At 57.2% G+C, this 21,735-nt stretch overlaps 11 protein-coding genes across 11 annotated transcripts; 6 read left to right on the top strand and 5 right to left on the bottom strand.

Moving 5' to 3' along the window:
• Positions 1 to 554: 554 nt before the first annotated feature.
• On the bottom strand, positions 555 to 1,660 carry B0H18DRAFT_1115460 (uncharacterized protein; the record flags this gene model as incomplete). Its single annotated transcript, XM_048033267.1, has 3 exons — positions 555 to 774; positions 1,258 to 1,502; positions 1,556 to 1,660. The coding sequence occupies 3 exons, from the start codon at positions 1,658 to 1,660 to the stop codon at positions 555 to 557; spliced, it is 570 nt and encodes a 189-aa protein (XP_047897900.1).
• Positions 1,661 to 3,931: 2,271 nt separating this feature from the next.
• Positions 3,932 to 4,859, bottom strand: B0H18DRAFT_646375 (uncharacterized protein). Its single transcript, XM_048038939.1, has 2 exons — positions 4,705 to 4,859; positions 3,932 to 4,649 (listed from the first exon to the last, which is right to left on the bottom strand). Exon 2 carries the CDS (start codon positions 4,630 to 4,632, stop codon positions 3,985 to 3,987), a length of 648 nt encoding a protein of 215 aa, XP_047897899.1. The 5' UTR covers positions 4,633 to 4,649; positions 4,705 to 4,859; the 3' UTR covers positions 3,932 to 3,984.
• Positions 4,860 to 5,819: 960 nt separating this feature from the next.
• B0H18DRAFT_951998 (uncharacterized protein) lies at positions 5,820 to 6,220 on the top strand (the record flags this gene model as incomplete). Its single annotated transcript, XM_048042063.1, has 2 exons — positions 5,820 to 6,064; positions 6,115 to 6,220. 2 exons carry the CDS (start codon positions 5,820 to 5,822, stop codon positions 6,218 to 6,220), a joined length of 351 nt encoding a protein of 116 aa, XP_047897898.1.
• Positions 6,221 to 9,149: 2,929 nt separating this feature from the next.
• Positions 9,150 to 9,739, bottom strand: B0H18DRAFT_1208167 (uncharacterized protein; the record flags this gene model as incomplete). Its single annotated transcript, XM_048036255.1, has 2 exons — positions 9,150 to 9,449; positions 9,507 to 9,739. The coding sequence occupies 2 exons, from the start codon at positions 9,737 to 9,739 to the stop codon at positions 9,317 to 9,319; spliced, it is 366 nt and encodes a 121-aa protein (XP_047897897.1). The 3' UTR covers positions 9,150 to 9,316.
• Positions 9,740 to 10,198: 459 nt separating this feature from the next.
• Positions 10,199 to 10,803, top strand: B0H18DRAFT_983822 (uncharacterized protein). The gene is made up of 2 exons (XM_048044644.1): positions 10,199 to 10,564; positions 10,672 to 10,803. Exon 1 carries the CDS (start codon positions 10,250 to 10,252, stop codon positions 10,457 to 10,459), a length of 210 nt encoding a protein of 69 aa, XP_047897896.1. The 5' UTR covers positions 10,199 to 10,249; the 3' UTR covers positions 10,460 to 10,564; positions 10,672 to 10,803.
• Positions 10,418 to 11,308, top strand: B0H18DRAFT_646188 (uncharacterized protein). The gene is made up of 3 exons (XM_048038938.1): positions 10,418 to 10,606; positions 10,672 to 11,024; positions 11,078 to 11,308. The coding sequence occupies exons 1-3, from the start codon at positions 10,515 to 10,517 to the stop codon at positions 11,212 to 11,214; spliced, it is 582 nt and encodes a 193-aa protein (XP_047897895.1). The 5' UTR covers positions 10,418 to 10,514; the 3' UTR covers positions 11,215 to 11,308.
• Positions 11,309 to 12,186: 878 nt separating this feature from the next.
• Positions 12,187 to 13,036, top strand: B0H18DRAFT_983816 (uncharacterized protein; the record flags this gene model as incomplete). The annotated part of the gene is made up of 5 exons (XM_048044643.1): positions 12,187 to 12,233; positions 12,299 to 12,424; positions 12,509 to 12,592; positions 12,691 to 12,866; positions 12,931 to 13,036. Coding segments are annotated over exons 1-4 (232 nt in total), but the record flags the coding sequence as incomplete, so codon positions are not given.
• Positions 13,037 to 13,768: 732 nt separating this feature from the next.
• On the top strand, positions 13,769 to 14,716 carry B0H18DRAFT_983814 (uncharacterized protein). Its single transcript, XM_048044642.1, has 3 exons — positions 13,769 to 13,851; positions 13,931 to 14,417; positions 14,470 to 14,716. The coding sequence occupies exon 2, from the start codon at positions 14,107 to 14,109 to the stop codon at positions 14,413 to 14,415; it is 309 nt and encodes a 102-aa protein (XP_047897893.1). The 5' UTR covers positions 13,769 to 13,851; positions 13,931 to 14,106; the 3' UTR covers positions 14,416 to 14,417; positions 14,470 to 14,716.
• Positions 14,717 to 14,719: 3 nt separating this feature from the next.
• B0H18DRAFT_1092961 (SAICAR synthetase) lies at positions 14,720 to 16,093 on the bottom strand. The gene is made up of 4 exons (XM_048032333.1): positions 15,886 to 16,093; positions 15,622 to 15,835; positions 15,413 to 15,568; positions 14,720 to 15,354 (listed from the first exon to the last, which is right to left on the bottom strand). The coding sequence occupies exons 1-4, from the start codon at positions 16,036 to 16,038 to the stop codon at positions 14,930 to 14,932; spliced, it is 948 nt and encodes a 315-aa protein (XP_047897892.1). The 5' UTR covers positions 16,039 to 16,093; the 3' UTR covers positions 14,720 to 14,929.
• A 167-nt stretch (positions 16,094 to 16,260) lies between these two features.
• B0H18DRAFT_928466 (uncharacterized protein) lies at positions 16,261 to 20,237 on the bottom strand. Its single transcript, XM_048041672.1, has 11 exons — positions 20,144 to 20,237; positions 19,183 to 20,074; positions 18,936 to 19,132; positions 18,761 to 18,870; positions 18,599 to 18,704; positions 18,197 to 18,539; positions 18,045 to 18,138; positions 17,910 to 17,977; positions 17,730 to 17,852; positions 17,529 to 17,654; positions 16,261 to 17,476 (listed from the first exon to the last, which is right to left on the bottom strand). Exons 1-11 carry the CDS (start codon positions 20,182 to 20,184, stop codon positions 16,358 to 16,360), a joined length of 3,219 nt encoding a protein of 1,072 aa, XP_047897891.1. The 5' UTR covers positions 20,185 to 20,237; the 3' UTR covers positions 16,261 to 16,357.
• A 108-nt stretch (positions 20,238 to 20,345) lies between these two features.
• Positions 20,346 to 21,622, top strand: B0H18DRAFT_646047 (P-loop containing nucleoside triphosphate hydrolase protein). The gene is made up of 5 exons (XM_048038937.1): positions 20,346 to 20,544; positions 20,603 to 20,615; positions 20,667 to 20,746; positions 20,809 to 20,948; positions 21,008 to 21,622. Exons 1-5 carry the CDS (start codon positions 20,380 to 20,382, stop codon positions 21,318 to 21,320), a joined length of 711 nt encoding a protein of 236 aa, XP_047897890.1. The 5' UTR covers positions 20,346 to 20,379; the 3' UTR covers positions 21,321 to 21,622.
• Positions 21,623 to 21,735: the final 113 nt, after the last annotated feature.

The raw sequence follows: 21,735 nt of genomic DNA, 5'->3' as shown, positions 1-21,735 counted from the left end.
GAGGAGCTACATGCACGGGGATATCGGGCAGCTAAAAGGCAAGGAAAGATGGCGGACACAGATAGCGACAGAGGTATATCAGATGGCAGTGATGGGAGCGACCAGGCGAGGGCTGTTGCTACAGGAGAATCAAAAGCGAGCACTAAGTCGCCCTAGCGGATTTCCTCGAGGAACCGATGGCGATGATATGGAAACGAGGCGGCGTCGGCGCCGGCGCGCCCGGGAGAGCGTCCGTCCGCGTCGGCGCGCATGCGCCGGGAGTAGAGTATGTACACCAAGATGCCAAAAACGGAGGCAGCTTCTTCGATGCAGAGCTGAGCAGGGTGTGGCGACGCCAGCCGGCGACTCAGCGGGGGCCGGTGGCACGCGAGGTGCGGATGAGCGAGGGCCCGCGGCGGACGCGAGCAGCGGGGCTCCCGTGACGTCCGGGGAGCCACGCGCGACGTTCGAGAAGGCGGGGCAAGAATGCGCCGCCGGGCGTGCCCGGCGCGCGAGGCGGCGCGTCGGGATGCGCCGCGGTCGTCCAAGAGGAATGGCACCGGGGCCGCGGCGGTTCACACCGACTGCCGCTCCAGCCCGGGGGTCTGCCGTCGCTGGCCCCCGGCGTACACGGAGTTCCAGTACGGGCCCTGCTTGCTGCGGAGCCCGACGAGCAGCTCGTACACGACGCGGCGGACCTGGGGCATGTACCGGTCGAGCGCGTGGGGGGAGGGCTCCTCGCCGAGGCAGTTCTCGAGCACCTCGCGGAGGTCGACGATGATGTGGATCATGTCACTAAGACGGGGAAGAAGCCGTGTCAGCTCACGTGGTCTACATGGGTACGACACGGGAGACGGAGGCCGAACAGGCTGCGCCCACGACGGCGAAGCAGAAGCCACAACCCGCACAGGGAATAAATTGCCGATGACAGGCAGGCACCCAGTCAGGCGTCGTCAGGGCGTATCGGCCCCGGGGTGGGCTGGCAGGCATGACAGCGTCTGCCCAACAGAGCTGCTTCGCGGACGCGGCGCGGGAGCAGGTGCCCGGATTGGGACGACTGTGCGGACGCGCAGGGAAGATACGCAGCGCGGTGGCAGGCTTAATGAACATCGCTGTCGGTAGTGGGCCGTTCGCCGCAGCCACCCACGACAGCCACCGAGCATCCTTCGCCTGACGTAACGCGCGCAGCGAATCGCGTCCGCCTCCCCCGCGCACACGACGCCGTGGCACGAGGGTGCAGCGAGCCGAGACGGGAATAGACAGCGGGGTACCACCCACCTCATGTCGACCTTGTGCCGCCACAGCACATTCACGGTCGTGTTGAACTGCTGCCCGACGAGCACGAACGCGTCGCTGACTTGCTCCTCCCTGGCGTGGCGCAGGCCCCACGAGTGGAGGACGTCCTGCAGCTGCTTCACGAGTGCGATAAGCTTCGAGACCGCGGTGTGAACGTCCGATGGGCTCGAGGGACGGTCGCGCGAGCCGGGTCGCGAGGAAGAGGGCGACTGCAGGGGGGACGAGGGCTGCGAACACACGATCAGTGAGACGGCCACACGATGCCGACCTGCAGACTTACCGATTCCGGGGAGGGACTGGGCATGCGCTGCCAGCCTTCGCCGGACGCGGTGCGGACGAAGATGGAGGGGGAGTGCTGACGCTTTTCCTGGACGTAGGGCTGCATGGTCGATATGGGACGGGGGCGGAAAGGGAGCATGCAATCAGCAGGAGTGGGCACTGGCGGGGGTGCAGATGAGCAGCGGGCTGTGCAGAGGAGGGAGGGCAGGAGGAGGGTACGGCGACGGGGTCGCTATGAAGGGAGGCGGGGCGGGGGTAGCTATATAGCATGTGCGGTTGCGCGCAGCGGGTGCGTGTCCGAGTCGCGATAAGTCACTTGTCGCCACGAGCCCACGCCCGCCTTCGCGCCTTCCCCATCCGCGGGCCAAGCTCCGTGCCCGATCGGACACGATCGCGTGGCTCGTCGGCTGCTCCCTTTCTCTCCGCCCAGATCCCCCCGATACGGCTAGCCCCCCGCACCTCCCTCCGTTCGCCCCGGTCGCCCGGCCTCATCCCGTCCTCGACGGGTCTCATCTCGTCCGCCTCGCCGGCCTCCGCGGCCAGCCTCCTCAAGCCACCGCAGAGACGGGCCTCGCAACTCCCGCCCTCCCGTCGTGGTGGGAAAAATACCGCAGCCTGCGCGGAATGGAGCGCATCCACCGTGTAGAAGCTCGCCATGGAAAAAGGGCATGCACCGTGCCTGCGCACTACTGGCGGTAGAACGGCGGCCTCGGCGCCTCTGTAAACGCGACCGCCGGGCGCCTGTCCCCCGCCGCCCCTACCTCGGCGGTGTATTCGGTAACCCGGGCGCGCGTCACAGACCAGTCTGCAACCATGTACGCTCGAGCGATGCTTGCACCGCGCGCGCATAGTACGGTCGACGTTCGCCTCGCGCGCGCACCGCAGGCCCAGGGCGCGTCGTCAAGCACGTTGGTCGCGTAGATAGGGCGCAGTTCCCCAGTTCCATTCTGCCATTTTCTGCGGCGCGTTTCTGGAACCCCCGCCGGCATCTAGCACTGAGTGCGAGCTGAGATCGGCATCTCAGGTCACGGGCGCCAGAAAGGGGCGTCGGCGCCTGGCGGGCTCATCGTGCCCGGACGCGGATCGAGATCGCGGTCGCTGCCTCGATGACCGCCCAGGGGCCAGCGTGCAGCAGCCACCGCCCGCGTCGGGAGGGGCGCCGAGCCGCGATATCGACGACGCGTCGTCCCCCCCGGCTCGCGCGTTTGACCAGTTCGCAGTGCTTGGCGGCCCTGGGAACAGCCAACAACGCTGGACAACATGCGCGGCCGCATGCACAATTGTACTGACGGAGGAGGCCGCCCGGTCACCCGGATCCAAATGCAGGACTCATCGCCCGGTCTGTAGGGCCCACTAGAAGGCTTCTCCGGGACGTCCACCAGCCCGGGAAGCACGGGAGGATGGTGTACGAACCCCGAGCGTACCGGGGGAGGCCGCCCGGCGCATCGGAGGCCACAGATGGGCCTGCGCCCCAATAAGGGAAGAGGACCGAGGAACTTGAAGGGACGCGTGCGCGACGCTAACACTGATAATGCAATGATCGACCCGGCAGGGCGGCCGTGCGCACAATAAAGCCTCGACGTTTCAGACATGTGGGGCTCTGAACGTCGATACTGGGCGGGCTCCGTAGCCTTGTGGGCTCGGACGACATAGGGGAGGACAGATCGGGCAGCTCGCGGGCACTGGTGGGCGCTGCATTGCGGTACGACGATCCATGTGCAGCGCGACATGGGCGTATCTCTGGCCGGGGTGTGCAGTTCCACCTCGGCCTGCGCCTCTGCCCGAGTCGGACGGTGGGTCAGGCCTGCGGCGACTTGGCTATATTGGCCTGCCAGCCGGGCTTCTCTCTCCCAGACACGCTGAAATTAAAACACACTCCTCCGACCTTCCTCGGCGCTCTCACCCCATCCGATCGTCCCGGGCAGTCGGCCTTGCCTATCTCGGACGCTCGCCCACCACATGCATTTGGAGGGAAGTCTGCCACCGGCCCACCTCGGTGGCCACCCTTCCACGAATGCACACGGAGTGTTCCACCAGCCCACCCTTCCAGCGTTCCACCGACGACCACTCGGACCACCGCAGAAAAGAAGAGCGGCGCCTTTGGTGAGTCTGCTCGCGATAAACCACCACGAGCTCTCCGAGAACCACGCACTTGCTACGTATGCATCAGGACAGGTGCCATTTATCAGGAGTGCATTCATGCACGACCACTGCGGGGTCGGTGGCAGACGGGAGCGTAATTTGAAGGTGGACCGACGGCGTTCCGCACAGAGCGGGGAAATCGATATCAAATTCCGCACTAGTAAGGGTGGAAAGTGGTTCTGAGTGCAGGGGCACATTGCAGGAGACGACTATGTAGAGTTGCGACACACAATGATAGCTGCGCAAGCCGCGAGGCTACAACCGCCACAGAAACGGAGTACTCTTCTGTCAACTTCCCCTACAATAACGCGAGAGACATACGACCCCACGGCTGGTCGCGGCGATGTCGACCGAGGATCCCGGCGGCACGGATGGCATGGCCGGTCGAGATGAAACGGGTCGTGGCGGACGCAGGATTGACGTTGACGTGCGGGGCGACGGTTGGGGGGCACGGGTGACAGATGCGAGAGCGACGATCCGTGGCGCGGTCGTGGCTCGCGCTTCCGACCGCTTCGTGCTGTCCCCTGGCTTCCTTAGTTGCGCGGGGTCATCATACCCGTCATTTGTGCGTGTGTAATGAGTTCTGGGATTGCCTGCTATGGGGGTCGAGTTGCATATGGGCACGCGAGAGGCCTTGCGGACAAGCGGATGGAACGTAGGGTCGCATCGCGGGTAGTTTCGACCGAGGAGACGCCTGGGTGGGCCACAGAATGACGAGATCAGGCAAGATGACTCGGGACCCGTGTTGATGTGCGCACTGCGCGCTGTTGCAGCAGCCTGCTGTGCGGTGTTGCCATTAGCACTGAAGAGAGCTTGCCCAAACGCATCCATAGCGACACCCGCGCGAAGCGACCGAGCGCAACGCAACACGGACACCAAGGGCTCTCCCTTCCGCCGAAGCACAAGCCCTCCACAGCCATGCAGGCAACTGGGCATGAAAGGCTCCAGACAATCTTGAATGAAGAGGCAGTGAGCGGGAAGCGGAGGACAGCGTGGGGAGGGGCGCACCTCGCGGCAGCTCGAAATGAAAGAGATTGTTCTCGACAGGCCCTTGCTTATCAAGTGATCAATTCACCCAGGAGGAGATGAAGCTGCCGTCAGCCACCAGAGTCGTGTATAGCACGTAGGGGCGCGGACGCCGCCTGCGTCGCGGGCTCGACCGACGACGACTGCGCGCAGAGAACATCCTAGAGACATCGCGGTTCGTTCGGTTCGCCGTACTTGTGCGGAGACGATCGCAGTGCCGCGCTCGTGCTATCCATCGTTATCGAGATACACGGGGCTATGATGAACGGGTCGTGAGCCTGCGTCGCGGTACAGGGTTGCCAGGGATGAGATGAGCCTGTTGCGTGGAAGAGGAAGATGCACCTGTCCATCTTCTCATGCTGTAGGGTCGCAATCCAGAGTTTCCAAGGGTCGACGCGCTAGTTCTGTGCAGTCGCAGGGCAGAGCGTTGTCGGACGGGAGCGTCATCGTAGCAGCTCGACGACGGGAGCGCATTTCGGGGCCCGCTGAACGTTCCGCTTAGTGGATTCAGGCACAGCTGGCCAAACTTGGAACACCGACAAACCGAATCTGGACTGGGTCAGATCCCGACGTGAGCTCGATCAGTCCGCGCCACCGTCCCGCTCTGACGCCGCTCGCGACCAGCTCGCTCAGTCACTGCGCTGTCTGCAGTTGTCCCGCCCAAGTCCCGCCCCTAGCGTTCGCCTCCGTGAATACCACCCTAGTGCTGTTGCCCACAGCCAGTGAAACTTGTCTAGGTAGCAGCGCTGCGAGCTGAGCTGAGAATAGCGAGACTCAACACCTGCTCCCACGCACGCTTCCCGCGTGCGGCGTGTCTGCATCCGTCTGTTGGCATTCGCATCCGGCTCATCCGCGGCGCGGAACGTTCTACTCCAGACGGCTCCAGGCTGGCACTCATACTCAACGGCCGGACGGATCCCTATCCAAGCGCATCCGCCTTTCGAAAAGCACTGCGCTCGCGCGTACATAAACTCGAGGACGCGCAGCCCGGTCCCGCAACCCCATAGACACACCCGTCGTCTGTGAGAAGCTTCGTGTCCTTTTGCCGCTCACATCGCCCCACTTGCTTTTGCGGCAGCCGCAGACATCTAAACACTATGGTCGTCAAGAGCTGTCTCAAGCAGAACGTCGCACCCCCGTCCGCCACGGACCCGGAGCCCCCAAGTTACGAGGGCCCCCTCCTACCCTCAGACATTGAACAGCCAAAGCCCCTGCGCGAGGCGCGGCGGAAATCCGTGACGTTCAGTGAGGATGGGAATGCGGAGGTGGTGAAGGAAGAGGTGTTTTACGTCGAGGAGTACGACCGGACACCTATGAAGGTCACCAACAGACTCAATTACAGGTGAGTGTAGTTGGACGTAGCGCGTTGAGTCGAGTCTCACCACGTCACAGGGACATGCTCGAGCTCATGGAGCTCCGGCTTTCTCTCCCCCGCATTCGCGCCTTCGGCAGGAGACAACGCAGCAGCTCCGTCGATTCCGAGGGCTCCACTAGCTGAACGTCGCATCATCGCTCCGGAGACGTTCACACACCTCTTTCCATTTACTGACATTCCGCGCTTCGTAGTCCCTTCTCTCAACCGTTTCCTTGCGTTCAGGACCTCTGTAGCATACCAACCTCACTCCTCTTCTCGTACTTTACGCTCTGACTCCACGGACGCTCGAATGGATCTCCTCAGACTTGTGTATCCTAGCCTTTCTCATCGTTAGCATTTCACTGGTCGTCTCGTTACCGATTTATCTCTTGGTCTGACTGTGTCATCCGTCTACCATTAAACAGTACCACTGCCAGTACTGGGAGGCCCTTACAGGTAGTGCCGCTCAAGCACCTACCAGTCCACTGGCACTTGCCCCCATCAACCGCATAAGGTCGCGTACTGCTTGGCACTGCATACAGGCCTGTTTCCACTGCCAGTAAGTACCGCTGTGCGTCTGGACTCTCGACGGGCATCCAGTAATTTCTGAACGTACATGCACTGCATGTTCGGTTTCCACCATCCGTCGACCTCCCTGTGGCAGTGCTTCCCGCGTCTGTGGCAGTGCTTCCCGCGTCTGTGGCAGTGCTTCCCGCGTCTGTGGCAGTGCTTCCGGGTCTGGGCTACTGAGATATCTACTACTTGCGTCTTCGAGCTTCAAGCACGCTGTTTCATCCCAGCCTCTCACGAAGTCGAGTTTGCGGAACGAAGGTATGGCTGCAATGTTCACATTGGTCATGGTACGTCCCCCTCCCGCGTTCATAGATCGTAGCTGACATCAATCAGTTTTGCATACTAACCTCTTGGTCGCAAAAGAAATCTCTATCGACTACAGGAACTACGGCTGCTTTGCAGTCCCATCGGTCACTTACGACGCAGCACCGCACGCCCCATTACGTGCGTCAAGAATGCTAAGCACAATTCAACGCATCTGACCTCAGGCCTCAGGCCTCAAGCTCAAGGCCCAGGCGTTCCGAATGGGCTGGTGCCAACTTCCTCGCAACCGAGCGCAATGTTTTCAATACGATATTCAAGTGGTGTCACGGTAATTAAAGGTGAGTGCGCTGGCACAGGGGTCGTTGTCGTCGCGAATGATTTTGGTGTGCTGCATTTCTCAGTCTGTACAACCATCCGCATTAGGTGGGGACTCCGAAGCAAGGCGCAACGGCGGGATCGACGGAATATGATGTTCGCGTCTCACTTGAACAGACACGCCGGCGCCTCCCGATGATGGAAATGGCAAGTTATTCAAGTACGGGCCAGCGTGAATATTCACACCTGAGGTTTCACAGAGTCTGCGCTACAACCACTCAAGACACCGTTTGACGGCAGGATCCAAAGTGCAACCGACCAAGTACGCTGCAGAGCACTGAGTACTAGTACTGAGCAGGGACCCGGCCAGTCATGGTGGCGCTTACCATCCAGACCGGGCCGACTGCCGTGTGGCAAGTGACGCTGTGGCAGGTCTCACTTTCAACTTGCATGAATTCAACATGAGCTGTCGACAGAAACAGATGCGATGCGGCGGCCTATCTACCGTCCTTGTCGGAGCCACATGCTTCATCTTTCCATCTGTACACCTACTCATTTCCGCTTGAATTGAGGCCAGCAATAACTCGCCGGTGGCCATGATCAATGTGCGTCCGATCAGTCTTGATCTTTTCCAGGTTATGTACTGTGAGGTCGTGTGCGTATATATGGCATGATGCTCACCAGCTTCTGGGCTCGTACAGAGCTTAGCTTTACAGTTCTCATGAATCCCGTCCAGACAGGCAAGATCGGTCTTCAGGACGCAGTTTAGCGGGGGGAGTCATTGCCAGTCGCGCCGTGGTAAGCATTGAGATTCTTGATCGCCTTTCCGCTGCCTCGCTGCCTTCCCTCTCCAACAGTCGTTGATATCGCAAGTGCAGAAACGACGGTGCGTAGGTAGTATGTCCCATTTGATCCGTCACCTGGGCTCTATGCCGCAGCATGAAGACTGAAGTCATCTGCCTAGCTAGTCCAATTCACCGCTCGCCCACACGCAATTCAATGGGTTGTCATGAAACGGCACTTGGTGGGGTGCGGTAAGTTTCACATCTTCCTTTGGCTCGCCGTATGCATCTCGTTACTGCTGACGACTGATCGTTCTCTCCCCTTCCGCAGCGCTGGGTGTGAGTTCCACCATGCGTAGTGTTGAAAGTTTTACTTGAACGTGCTGATTTCGAAGGAAACGCGCCGCATGGTATCTGTTTACCCACCAGACAATGAATCAAAAGAGCTCCAAGCTGTACGGTATTCATCAACCACTCACCGACTCCAGCTAGTCTCACAACGACTCCCGCTATGGCTCTCATGTCCAAGATCCTTGACGCAGACAACCGCGAAGAGCAAGGCTCGACATTCGTCCGCGACAAGTTGTCGATGGTTGTCTACCAAGGCTACTCGCCGCTACCGCCAGTGCGGGCTCATCCTGCGATAGCACCCGAGTGCTATGACAGAAATACTCCGCAGCTCCCCCCAGACTGTGCGATGCCTTTTGGCCCTACGACGCACAGTACCAGGCCATATGTGTGCCAGAGGTGCTTGGCCGCTTTCAGTACGAATGCTGCCCTCCAGCGCCATATGGGAGGCAACTGTCCCTACCCGACCTGATGGTAAAGCGTGCTCAATTCATTTTTGTATATTTAGTACTGAGCTTAGTGATAAGTTGGCGGCCATACTAAGTGTGGCTTACAAGAAGCTGTCTCCCGTGCTCGATGCAGGCATGATGGTAGGCCAACATCCAAAAATCATTTTATCCCAATCTCTGGGAGTTGTATCCGGCGTCGGGCCTTCTCTCTCGCCGCTCCCTTAGATTCAATGCGCGTCTTGACCTTGAAGCTTGACGGGGTATTAATCATTATTGTAGCCTAAACAAATGCCATCATTGATGTTGCGAATTATGAGTGTCTTTACGGCCGTTGCAAGTAGTCCTAGACAAAACTTACTAGATTTTACTGTTAGTCCCACAAGAACGCCTGCAAGATCGAAGCCTGAAAGATACAACATTCTGTAGCCTAGACCACGCTGAGCGATGAACGTTATTCGCTGGCTTTATTATATAAAGAGAGAACATACGGCTACAATTTCATGGGACGCTTACAACGTAACGTCTTCGCCCACCAGCATTCTCAAGGCTTCAAGATACCTCTCCCTTGTGCCCTCCACCACACTCGTCTCCATGACCCACCCTTCTCCCTCCTTTCCTTCCGGGCCGCTTTCAAACCCGTTCCTGAAGCCCGTGCTTGTCAACCAGTCCCGCAAGTACTGCTTGTCGAAACTTGGCTACGTTCCTCCGGGCTTGTATCCTTCCGCAGGCCAGTAGCGAGATGAGTCTGGCGTGAGTAGGTCGTCGACCAGGATCAGCTCCTCCCCACTGGAAGGCGACGGAACGAGCCCGAACTCAAACTTCGTGTCTACGAGGATGAGGCCACGCTTTAGGGCATAGTCCGCGGCAGCGTCAAGTTGATACAGCTTGATGGCCGTAACCGAGATTTTATCGTGCAGATCCTGCCCGATCATTGAGGCGGCTGCGTAGGAGTGACGGTGAGTACGGGGATCGTCATGAGGGAAATATACAGGACATACCGCGTTATATAGAGATGTTCTCGTTGTGCTGTCATTGTTCGGCTTTCGTGGAGGGCGTAAACAATGGCTGAGGGAGTTTCTGCGATTCGACGAGCCCCGCCGGCGCAGGTAAGGGGAATCTATTATCAGCTTCGAAGCTCAGGCCAGGCAGCAGAACTATCAACAATAGTGTTATCTAGAGGGGCCTCGGAAGTGGAAGACCGCTGACAATGAGAGGGTCGGAGAAGGTGAAAGTCGCCAGTGGGTGAGAGACGAGAGAGTCAGAGACTGACCGAGACCAGCATGCGGCGGCCCGGCGGGAGCGGGCTGATGACGCGGTGGCATCAATGATCGAGATCCCGATTTGGTCACCGCCACTGTGGCTTTGCTGTGGCTGTGAGCAACTTGAACTCTCGAATGCTGGTCGCGAACTGAAGCCTTTCTGTTCGAAGAACAAGCTATTTCATGATAGGCCTGCTGCTACTAGGCTTCTATTGCGACCCAGGCCAACCGCCAGAGAGTGGACCAGAATATGAAAGCCGTGAGCTTGAAGGCATTTCGATTCCCTTCGACGTGAACGTCGTCGCGTCTGAGGATCATGCTGATATTCCACAAGTGGTCAGAGACAGTCGCACAGCTCTACTTCGCACACTCCACCGGACCGTCGCTGGATAAAACACCCTAATGCGCGATCCTTGACTCGACGTGTCATCCAAATATCCGTCCGGGGATGCTTTGTCCACCATCACGGTGGAAACGCTCTGACCTCCGCACTCTTCTATCCCTCCGTGCCCGTCGCGGAGTATACCAATCAGGCATATCGTGCGCATCAGCTATTATCATACCCGTCGTCCGCATGGCGCTGACCACAGCCTCGCCCTTTCCAGCGATTGCTTTGTCTTCGATGTGGACCCACAAGCACCCAAATCCGGAAACTGTCCTCGTATCGCGGTCCACGCTGCGGACCGGACTGGGCTCGTGGATGTGACACCCACGTGTCAGCGGCCTTTGTGCCAAACGTATAAATGGACTTCGATATGCGGCCCTCTTTCGCCCAACCGCGACTCCCCCTCCTCCTCTCTCCCCACCTCTAGGCTACCTCCCGCCCACGTCTCTTGCCCACTCGCTATATGGCTCTTTCCTCAAGTGGTCCACCTTGTCAGCCGCGCCAAGCCCTGTGTACCCGACCACCGTATGGACGCCACTCGTCGACAAAGGGCGCGCGTCATCGCGCACAAAGGTATGTCGACCATGCGTCCCCAACGGACGCCCTCGATCTGACCCGACGCGTAGACCGACGCCCGTGTCGCGCTGGAGCTTCGCCGTCGGTCCCTGCCAGCCACACGCGACCTCGAGTGGCGTTCATCGACTGTCAGCCTGCGCCACCGACGCGTCGCGAGTTCGACCAGCCGCCCTGTCAGCCGCCGTGATACTTAAGGCGCCTGCCCTCTGGACTGTGTACGTTTCTTTTGTCTGTCTTGTCCCCGTCTGCGCCTGCTCCGCCTGTCCGACCTGCTGCGTCCGAGTAAAGTAAACTCGGCGGCAATATCCATTGGGAGATTGGTACGTCTGCTCGCTCGTCGTCTCGCACGTCCCCTACTCGTACGTCAAGTGCCCAATGGATCGTAAGGGAAAATATGGTCACACACAGCAACAGAGTTGCATGAACATGTGTGTGACGCGTCAAACGCCGGAAGCGGGGGCTGCGTCAAGAGCCCGAAGTCGGGCGAAGAGTCAAGCGCCGCAAGGTAAAGGAGGCTGGCCTCAAGGGGCTCGAACGAGCGAAGGGTCAAGCGCCGATTGGCTAGCATCAAGAGCTCGGGTTTGAGTGAAGGGTCAAGCGCCGCAAGAAAGTCATGGGAGCTAGCATCCAGAGCTCTGGCATGAGCGAAGGGTCAAGCACCGCAAGAAAGTCATGGGAGCTAGCTTCAAGGGCTATGGCAAGAGCGAAGGGTCAAGCGGCGCAAGTTAGGCCCCGAGGGCGGGCGGGCATCGCGGGACGCGGTGTCTGTCCGGGCGCGGACCTTTACGTGGTCCTCGGGATAAGTACCCTCGCACTCGTGCGGGGGGAAACTAACTCGCGCCGAAGTCGATGATGAGTATTTTCTTTCGGGTTCTCGAGCCTTCCGTATTTTGTCATGTACGGTCGTCGTGTAGGAAGACAATGAATTTGTTGATGTACGGCACAATTTGGTTCATTGTTCCCGGCAGCGGTCACGCCGCTGTCTGTTACTGTTGCTCACTCAAGGTATCACGTCGCGCTCTTCAGCGTAGTGCAAGTACTGTGTACCGTCACGGTACAGTGTGGCGTCTCGTGATCTCGTGACGTAGTGGCGTCAGTGATCGAGATTGAGATTTGCTCCCGCGGCCAGTCGGGCGACTCGGGCCACCGGCTTGGCTTCACGGTGGCCGCAGTATGCGTCTGGACTCTCAACGTTGCGGGCATCTAGTAATTTCTGAACGTTCATGCACTGCATGCTCGGTTTCCACCATCCGTTGACCTCCCTGTGGAAGTGCTTCCCGCGTCTGTGGCAGTGCTTCCTGCGTCTGGACTGCTGAGGTATATTCTACTTGCGTCTTCAAGCTTCAACCACGCTGTCTTATCCCCGCCTCTCACGAAGTCAAGTTTTCGGAACGAAGGTATGGCTGTTATTCCGTAACTCTGCCTCCATTATCGTCGACGACGCGGTGTGCTCGCTCTTGCTGACAATGATCTGCGCTCAGTGGTTCGTCTCGATTCCGCAAGGGCCTCTTCAAGGAAGTCATGCGCCGATGTTCATACTGGTCATGGTATGTCCGCGTTCATAGGCTGAGATCGTAGCCCACAACAAATCATTTTCGCGTATTGACCTCTTGGCCGCAAAACATAACCCTATCGACTACTTCAAAGGTAGCTGCTCTTCAGTCCCACTGGTCTCTTACGATGAAGCACCGAACGCACCGCAGTGTCAAGAATGATTGACGCATTGCAATGCATCCGACCTCAATGATCAGGCATTTCGAACGGGCTGGCGCCAACTCCCTCACAATTGAACGTGATGTTTTCATTTCCATATTCAAGTGCGATGAGGAATTATCAAAGGTGAGTGCACTGGCACAGGGGTCGTTCTCGTTGCCAATGATTTCGGTGTGCTGCGTTTCTTCAGTTTGTACACCCATCCGCACTAGGCGGGGAAGCAAGGCGCAACAGCGGAAATGGCTTGGTCGACGGAACAAGTTCGTGTCGCCCACTTGAACAGACACGCCGGCGCCTCCCGATTCCAAGTACGGGCCAACGTGAACATCCCTACTGTGAATTTCTCAAAGTCTGCGTTTCAACCGTTCTCGAGACACCATTTGATGGCAGAATATATAGGATACATCCGAAGTGCAATCGACCCAAGTCTACCCAAGTACGCTGCGGAGAAGGAGTCCGGTGGCGCATCCTAAGTACCTCCAGACCGGGCCGATTGCCGTTGTGGCAAAGTGACACACCGGTGTCGACAGAAATTGATGCGATGCGGCGGCCTATTCAAGTTGGCCGCCCTTGTCGGAGCGGCATGCGACAAAACATTGTGGGATCCGCCATCTTTCCATCTGTACACCTACCCATTTCTGCTCGAAACGTGGCAGCGGAAAACGATGTACGTCCGATCGGTCCTGATCTTGCTCGACTTATGTACTTACTGTGAACTCGTATGCGCATGCATATGTGTTATGTGATGTTGACCAACTCCTAGGTCTGCTTGAAGCTTGGCCCTGAGAGCCTCATGAACCTCGTTCAAACAAGCAAGGTCGGGTTAAAACGCCGTTGAAAGGCGGGTGTCATTGCCAGCCTTCGCGCCGTGGTAAGCATTGAGGTTCTGGCTCGCCTTTCTACTGCCTCGTTGCTTCCCCTCTTCAACAGATTTTAATATCGCAAATGCTGAAGCGACGGTGTGCACCTATGCACCAGTTGATGTTCTCTCCGTCACCCGGTCTTTATGCCGCAGCATGAAGACTGAAGTCATCTGCCTAGCTAGTCCAATCCACCGGTCGCCCACACGTAATTCAATGGGTTGTCATGAAACAGCACTTGGTGGGGAGTGGTAAGTTTCACATTTTTCTTTGGCTCGCCGTATGAATCTCGTTACTGCTGACGACTGATCGTTCTCTCCCCTTCCGCAGCGCTGGGTGTGAGTACCACCATGCGTAGTCTCGAATTCTATCGTCTCAACGTCAAGGCAACCGCGCTGCGTGGTGTCTGTTCACCCACCAGACCTAACGTATAAGAGATCCGCGCTGCAGAGTGGTTATCAACCACTCACCAGCGACTCTAGCCCAACCTCACATCGACCCCCGCGATGGCCCTCATTTCCAAGATTGTCGGCGCCGGAATTTGCGAAGAGCAAAGCCTGATATTCGTCCGCGACATGGCGTCGACGGATGGCCTCCATGACTCACTGCTACCGAGGATGCGGGCTCGTTCTGTGGCAGCGTCCGAATGTTATGGAGAGAGTATTCCGCAATCCTGGCCGAGCTGTGCGACATCTTTCAGCTCTGATCAAGGGCCGTATACATGCCAAAGGTGTGGGGCCACGTTCGCCAAGAAGGACAGCTTCCTGCGGCATGTAGGAGGGGGCAATTGTCCCGGCTTCGTGCCGGCGTCCTGATGGTAAGGCGTGCTCAATCCGTGGTTGTATATCTGGTACTGAGCTTGGTATCAGGTTGGCGACCACATTATCCGTGGCTTGCAAGAAGCCTCGTATCCCCTGCTCGATGCAGGCATGACGATAAAACAACGCCCAAAAAACATCCGCTGCCGCTGACGGTTGTATCCGGTATAGGCCTCCTCTCTCTTTCTCTCTCCGTTCTCTTCGACTCAAGGCACGTCTCGACCTTGACCGTTCCTTCATGTACACCTAAACAAATGTAATCTTCGATGTCATGAGCAATGAGTGGTTTTACAGCCTTGGTCTAGATAACACACAATCAATCGCGCTGTTAGTCCTACAACAAGGTATACAAAACACTGATCGAAACTTGCCGGGACACAACAGTACAATTTAGGTCATGATTCACATTCGGCAGGCTACACTACGCTGAGGCGATGAAAGATATTCGCCGGCTTTGTTATGAATATAGAAAACATATAGCTACATTTTACGGCACGATTGCTGCGAACACTTACAACGTAACGTCTTCGCCCACCAGCATCTTCAAGGCTTCAAAATACCTTTCCCTCGTCCCCTCCACCACACTCGTCTCCATGACCCACCCCTCTCCCTCCTTTCCTTCCGGGCCGCTTTCAAACCCTTTCCTGAAGCCCGTGCTGGTCAACCAGTCCCGCAAGTACTGCTTGTCGAAACTTGGCTGCGTTCCTCCGGGTTTGTAGCCTTCAGCAGGCCAGTACCGAGATGAGTCTGGCGTGAGCAGCTCGTCGACCAGGATCAGTTCCTCCCCGCCGGAAGGCGACGGAATGAGCCCGAACTCGAACTTCGTGTCTGCAAGGATGAGACCGCGCGTTAGGGCGTAGTCCGCGGCGGCTTGATACAGCTTGATGGCCGCGACTGAGATTTTGTCATACAGATCCTGCCCGACTATTGAGGCGGCTATGTAGGAGCGACGGTGAGTACGAGGATAATCGCAAGGGAGCCATGCAGGACATACCGCGTTGTGGTGATATGTTCTCGTCGTGCTGTCCTTGCTCGGCCTTCGTAGAGGGCGTGAACAACGGCTGAGGGAGCTTCTGCGACTCGACGAGCCCTGCAGGTAGGGGGATACCATGTACTGTCCCGGACTTCTTGTACTCCGCCCATCCGGATCCTAGCAAGTCACCAGATGAGACCGCATGGACGCGTGAGCAACGATGGACCTACCAGTTAGATAACCCCGGACGATGGCCTCGAGGGGTACGACCTTCGCCTTCTTGACGAGCATCGCCCTGCCTTCTATCTGGCTGCCGTACTGTTTTACTTCTTCGGGCATCTCATCAACGTTTGCGGTTATAAAATGCGTTGGGATGATGTCCTTCAGCTTCTCAAACCAGAACAGCGAGATCTTGGTAAGCACTTTGCCCTTGTCGGGGACGCCCTGCGAGGAAGGTCGGGTTCGCCGAATGAGACGGGACAAAGTGGACGGACGTTGCGCAGGATGACATCGTACGCTGAAATGCGGTCCGTGGCTACGAACAACAGGTGTTCGGGAGAAGAGGTCGCGTAGACATCGCGGACCTTGCCCTTCGAGACGAGCGTTAGGGCAGTGAGCTCTGTGTTGATCAGAGCAGTGTCGGCCATTGCTCGTAACAGTGCGGACTGGTGAGGACAGTGAGAGTCAGAACGAAAAGGCGAGATCGCTAGTGAGATTACCGTCCTCGATCAAAGTGGTCATGTCCGTATCAGGCAGGTGCCGTAGAAGATTCATGCTGCTCAACCCATGTTGTGATCTGCCAAAGCAGTGCATTGCCGCGAGATCACTCTACGTGAAAATCTAGAGATCAATGTCGTATACCTCAGACCTCTTCCATTTACATTTTGTCTTTCTACGTATGCGGACGATCCTTCTCGCGGAAACCGATAATATAACGATAAGTTAAGCCGAAGTGTGCCCCCGACTTCAACCGAATTTACACAAGGCCCGGTCCTCCACGTCTGAGCAGGCGTTACTCAATGCCTCGTAGCTGAGCATAGTCATGCTGAATATCCAGACCGGCTTGCAAGCCACAGGCCCTACTTCGCGAACCAGGGTCGACCTGCGCTCCATCAACGACTTGAGCGGGTACTCGGTCCACGGTCGGTCGTTGGACTCCGGCGCTGTATCGTCGACGAAGATGACGCCCTTCTCCGCCCAGTCGCACACGCTCATGCTCTCCGCTGTGCCCCAGCGGCAAGCTTGTAGGAGCGATTCGAGGCTGTGTACCTGCTGACCAGGCGGAAATATGAGTTTGGAAGGTACACGCCATGCTGGTCGAGGTGTGCTGCGAGGCTGAGCGAGCCATATGACTGCATGTTGGAGAAAATGTCCCAGCGATGTCGAAGTAAATTCCGGTGGAGGCGAGGCCGGAGCGTCCACAACGACATTGTCCTCAACACGATGATCGCCGGCGGTGACTTGTTCCGCGCCTACACGGCGAACTGGAATGCAATTTGTCGTGAAATCGTCGGAGGATTCGGCAGAACCAGCATCCGTAAGAGTGCTAGCTCTTTGGTCTTCCGCATTGCGCAAGTGTATCCTCGTGGGCGACGGAGACGGTATGGCATTTGCAGAAGTCAACGTCGCTCCCGGGGCGAGATGTTGCAGCGGCATGTCGACTTCGGGAGACCACCTCATCACATTCGTCATTGAGCCTAGAGTTCTCAATAACCTAGGTGACTTCGGTGACCCCGGCAACGCGCCGGTGCGATTCTCTCGTCCACCCGCAGTACTAGCCTCCGGACGAACACCGTGTTCTGTCTCAGCCTTCCTAGCCCTCTTCCCAGACTTGTGATCCGCCTTTTCCAGCTTTTCTGCCCACTCGGCCTCCGTTCGCCTCCGCTTGACAGGGCATTTGGCTCCCGGCGAGCTCGGCTTGCCCCAGAGCTCGTTGCACCAGTCCTCAACGTCCTTGTGCGAGCTCTCGTGGCCGACTGACTCTCGTGCAATCCGCTGGAACTCCTCGAGGGTGGCACCATCGGTCCATGAGCGTTCGCTCGACCGGAAGACCTTTACGATGCGCGGGAAGCGGAGCTCGTAGAACTGCGTCGGGCTGATGAGAGATGAGAGATGCGATGAATCGATCGACTCGTACCTTGCTGTGAGCTGCCTTGGTGAAGCTACCACCAACGACTTCTACAAGGATCGGCTCGGGGAGGAGCACAGTAGGGGAGGGAAGTCCATGAAACAAATGATGGGTGTACGGAAGTCCATGCATTGCCTACGGAGACCATGATGGGTGGCAAGAGTATGTACATGTGAGCCATCGCAGCGACGCAGAGTAGGGTCGACGCACCTTCCCAGGCTCACAGCGCACAGGGTCGGAGCTCTTGATGCGGAAGTTCAGTTGCTCCAACTCCTGCCTGCTCAGCCCGTAAGATGCCGTGAAGAACACTTCAAAATGCGGCATGCATCTAGGCTGCACAAAACGCGTGGTCAGACAGTGATAACTTCAACACCGTAGGTAGATACTGACATTCGTCTTGAGAGCGGCAGAGTTCGCCAGCACTCCGATGTAGAAAGTGGTATAAGCCGTGGGCGCGACTGGTGTACGGTGGTAACGACCACTAATTTAGTGTCCACATATTGCTCGATCCGTCAAGTGACCCACCTCGAAGCTCCCGAGCGCGCTCCTTCTCCCACGTAGCGCCCACCAGCACGAGGTCTAGGGTGTCTCCGTATCCTTCGATATAATCCTTCTTCAACTATGAAGTCCACTACCACTCAGCTGTTCTGCTCACGCAAGAGATAAGAAGAACCCACCTTGACCCACGGCAACCTCCAGTCGTTGTATCGCGCTTCGTCGGCCTTCAACACCAATCCTTCTTGGTGGTCCGCAATCCTTTGCGCGAAGATCTCCCGAAGGCGTGCTTCCGGGTCCATTCCGCCTCGAGTGCTGACACTGGGCTGCATATCGATGGCCACGCGCTTGACGAGCATGACGTACCCCGGTTTGGGGTGGAGCAGGCTTTCGAGAGTCGCGCGCCGGGTAGAGTAAGAACTAGAGAGGAGAGACGCGTCGTCGAGAACAAGGATGTCGAAGAAGACGAGCGCGAGGTGCCGCGTACCGTCGTCAGATGCGTTGGAGGCCAAGGAGCACTGCGACCTACATGCAACACAAGCTGACGGTGAGAATCCCACGGGATACGATGCAGAGGTACGTACCCATCTTCAGCATCCTGTGAGGTATCAGCAGCAGTATGCTTGGGATGTCTGCTGTGACGCGGCCCTATAGCAGTAGTGCTGATGAGGCTCCGGATACGCCAGAACTCTGCGATTGTATTGAGTTACTGATAGGACTTTCTGCCTCCAGCCATGTGTGCGTACCGTCGATGCGATGAAGAGTATCGGAGTAGGCAACCATCTCTGCTTCCAGCACTACGTTTCTCTTCACCTTACAAGACGAATCGTTGAACCCAATCGCGTCCAGAATGAGACTGCCAGTTCCGAATGGCTATCTGAGCATATATTGACACTTGACCAACTGAGAAAGTCTACTTACGGATGAATGGCGACCCGGTCCATGGTTGAATCCCGCCCGCTCTTGCTGTAAATCGTGATACGAGGGAAGCCTGCCTCGAGGTCGACATGTATCTGTGTCCGCTCCCCATCATACTTGGTCTCCGCCCAGACTTTCTTCGAGCCTCGAAGAAGTCGGAGAGACTGTACGCAGCCTTGCCCTTTCGAGCACTTCGGTATCTAAACGTGACCGGTTAACATACGTATGCTAGGGGTGGGCGCGCACTGACCTGAATCGGTATCCCAACCTGTGGTGCGAGGAGAACATCACCTGCTTTACCTGCGCATATCGCCTTTTCATAGGCTGATGCAGCTTCGTCAAGACATGCACGGACTCGATACGCGGATAGCATACGACCGCTGGAGTCCCAAGCACGCATAGCGTCGAACTTGGAGAGCTGCTCCAATGCATTGCTCTTGTACTGTATCAACAGCGTCGTGTAGTGCGTCTCGTCCTCTGGCAGAGGATACAGCAACGGCCGAATGTCCTTCAGGATGATCTGGGTCACTACGCAGGCCTCGGGAGCTGATAAGCGACTGTATAGGGAGCGGACAATCTCAGTCCGTGATTTGTCCTTCAGCGGGGTTGAAATATCTGCATTTTGGCGTACGCTGTCCGCAGAGAACGCGGATTTGCAAGCTAGGGTCGAGAGGAGGGCGTCGACTTCTGCGACGCTGAGCTCGTCTCCGAGGCTCTTCTGAGGAGTAAGTACTTCGAGCGTACATATTTGAGACGGCATCAAACGTACTCCTCGACTTTCGGCCAACACTTTCCGGACTTCAAATCCTAAACAGCCAATCGCGTTCTCGGCTTTCCAAATGGCCAAACCCCTTGCGCGTTCTGTACCTCGTCCCAGCAGGCCAAATGCACCGGAGAGCACTTGTGCTAACCTCGCCTCTTGCATGTCGTACTTCCTCTTCGCATCCTCTTCAGGGAAGAGGAGCCGGAATAGGATAGCAGTCGTTCCAGGAGGTAGAGGGTCGTACCGACGATGGAGTTCCGTTACCCAGTTGCGGAATGTCTGCACAACACTGGAGGTTGAATGGGAGGTGCCTTTATTTCCATGATTACTGGCTTTTCGGGGCTTGATGCGCGATATGTGTTCGATGAGGGATACGAAACTGGCCACCACATCATGCGGCGAGGGAATGGGTCAATCAGCCCGTGTTGATACACATGGCAGTACTCACAAGGAAAACGGAATGGATGTCGAGGCTTCGTAGTCTGACATTCGCAGGTTGCTATGAACAAGAGGAGGGAGGGTAGATGGTCGCGCGTCGCGCCACGGACGCGTCGAAACAAGGCGCGGGCCAAATCCCGTGCGTCCTCAGCGCGGTCACGCGACAAGTGCGCCCGACCCACATTCCTTCCCGATTAGGAAATTACTCGTATGCGGCGGTGTTTGCTTTGGCTGCCAGCAGCTCCCATGTCAGGACTACACCGACATGAAGTAACTCCTCTCATACGTGGACTTTCGAGACGCCTGTTCTCTAACTCTGCGAGCGACGTGTTCTCTGATGCCTCTGCCGCTGAACTCCTGATTTCAGCGGCGAGTCCAACGTCGATCCCACGCTTACAAGGTCTGCCTGAAGTGAGCCCAGTCATATTCATCGACTGAATATCTACACAGGTGCTCATATTGACCTAAGGTTATCGTCACTGGTACACACATCTTGTTATGCACCAATGTTGTCTGCTCATTGGTGTTAACAGGCCGAGCGAACGTAGGCAAGTCAACCTTGCTCAATGCTCTTCTAGGCCGTCGCAATCTTGCACACACCAGTCAGAAACCTGTGCGGCCTGATACTTCTCCTGGGATGTTACTTTATTCACATATGTATGCTGTGTGATCTAGGGACGCACTCGGACTCTCAACTTCTATCGTGTTGGTCGCGAGCCGGGGAAGCTTATTCTCGTCGACGCCCCGGGATACGGCGCGCGAGGTCGTCCACAATGGGGCGAGGTATTCAATCACTACGTCAAGACGCGCGAAGAGTACGTTCATAGCTCTACATTGAGTCAATGCTGATGCTTGATGCTTGATGTGGATCCAGACTGAGGAGAGTATACGTGCTAGTCAACGCGACCCACGGTCTCAACGACCCAGACCGCGCGATGTTGCAGTCTCTCGACGCGCAATGTCAAGCCACCTCCGGTGCGAAGTTCACATTGCAAGCCGTCATCACGAAGGCCGACGGCCTTTTACGGTCCAGCGATGGTCGGGGTGCGATCAAAGACATCCAGAGGGACATCTTCGAGACGGCCCCGACATGTCTGCCAGCCATTGTTACTGCAGCACTGGAAGAGTCCCGCCTTGGCATCGATGACCTGCGGAAAAGCATAGAGGAAGCCTGTGGTCTGATGTAATGCTTCCTTCTCTAGCAGGGAGTCGCCGAGTCGTGCGTCTGCGCTCAAGACTAGCAATCTCAACTCACCCATTGGTGGTGCCTCACACGCGAGACTGCACCATGTTCTCCAAGAACAACCGTAGCTCATTGGTTGTACGGAAAACAACCACGAAGTACTCAGATACAATTCGGTGTCGATGGGACATTTCACGCACTCGCCGATGAGTGTGGTAGGAGGAATGGCCGATAGCCAGCATTCCTGTATGTTGTCGAGTCATCGTCCGGAATACAACCTCTTTTGCGACGCCGGTGGCCTAAAAATGGATCGCGAAGTTTCTGTTGCCGCCGTCGTCGGCCGCGCGACAGCTACCTTCGTCTGCACAAATCACGTATGGTCGATCCGTATTGACGCGGACGAATGCGCGTTGGCCGAC

Source organism: Fomitopsis serialis (assembly GCF_022376445.1).
Source record: "Fomitopsis serialis strain Sig1Antser10 chromosome Unknown B0H18scaffold_8, whole genome shotgun sequence".
Lineage (NCBI taxonomy): Eukaryota > Fungi > Basidiomycota > Agaricomycetes > Polyporales > Fomitopsidaceae > Fomitopsis > Fomitopsis serialis.
The sequence above is the reverse complement of the archived record's forward strand: the minus strand, read 5'-3'. Positions and strand labels throughout refer to the sequence as shown.

What these genes read in the sequence shown, in the direction of transcription:
- B0H18DRAFT_646375 (XM_048038939.1), bottom strand. Translation starts at nt 4,632, where the DNA reads ATGCCCAGTTGCCTGCATGGCTGTGGAGGGCTTGTGCTTCGGCGGAAG.
- B0H18DRAFT_1092961 (XM_048032333.1), bottom strand. Translation starts at nt 16,038, where the DNA reads ATGGCCGACACTGCTCTGATCAACACAGAGCTCACTGCCCTAACGCTC. An exon ending in CGTCCGGGGTTATCTAACTG is followed by an intron (nt 15,569 to 15,621) that starts GTAGGTCCATCG and finishes GTGACTTGCTAG; the next exon opens with GATCCGGATGGGCGGAGTAC. An exon ending in GAACATATCACCACAACGCG is followed by an intron (nt 15,355 to 15,412) that starts GTATGTCCTGCA and finishes GCTCCTACATAG; the next exon opens with CCGCCTCAATAGTCGGGCAG.
- B0H18DRAFT_983814 (XM_048044642.1), top strand. Translation starts at nt 14,107, where the DNA reads ATGGCCCTCATTTCCAAGATTGTCGGCGCCGGAATTTGCGAAGAGCAA.
- B0H18DRAFT_983822 (XM_048044644.1), top strand. Translation starts at nt 10,250, where the DNA reads ATGATAGGCCTGCTGCTACTAGGCTTCTATTGCGACCCAGGCCAACCG.
- B0H18DRAFT_646047 (XM_048038937.1), top strand. Translation starts at nt 20,380, where the DNA reads ATGTCAGGACTACACCGACATGAAGTAACTCCTCTCATACGTGGACTT. An exon ending in CACACACCAGTCAGAAACCT is followed by an intron (nt 20,747 to 20,808) that starts GTGCGGCCTGAT and finishes TGTGTGATCTAG; the next exon opens with GGACGCACTCGGACTCTCAA. An exon ending in TACGTCAAGACGCGCGAAGA is followed by an intron (nt 20,949 to 21,007) that starts GTACGTTCATAG and finishes ATGTGGATCCAG; the next exon opens with ACTGAGGAGAGTATACGTGC.
- B0H18DRAFT_646188 (XM_048038938.1), top strand. Translation starts at nt 10,515, where the DNA reads ATGCTTTGTCCACCATCACGGTGGAAACGCTCTGACCTCCGCACTCTT. An exon ending in GTATACCAATCAGGCATATC is followed by an intron (nt 10,607 to 10,671) that starts GTGCGCATCAGC and finishes CGCCCTTTCCAG; the next exon opens with CGATTGCTTTGTCTTCGATG. An exon ending in GCGCGTCATCGCGCACAAAG is followed by an intron (nt 11,025 to 11,077) that starts GTATGTCGACCA and finishes CCCGACGCGTAG; the next exon opens with ACCGACGCCCGTGTCGCGCT.
- B0H18DRAFT_928466 (XM_048041672.1), bottom strand. Translation starts at nt 20,184, where the DNA reads ATGTCAGACTACGAAGCCTCGACATCCATTCCGTTTTCCTT. An exon ending in ACATCCATTCCGTTTTCCTT is followed by an intron (nt 20,075 to 20,143) that starts GTGAGTACTGCC and finishes TGTGGTGGCCAG; the next exon opens with TTTCGTATCCCTCATCGAAC. An exon ending in TCACAGGATGCTGAAGATGG is followed by an intron (nt 18,540 to 18,598) that starts GTACGTACCTCT and finishes TGTTGCATGTAG; the next exon opens with GTCGCAGTGCTCCTTGGCCT.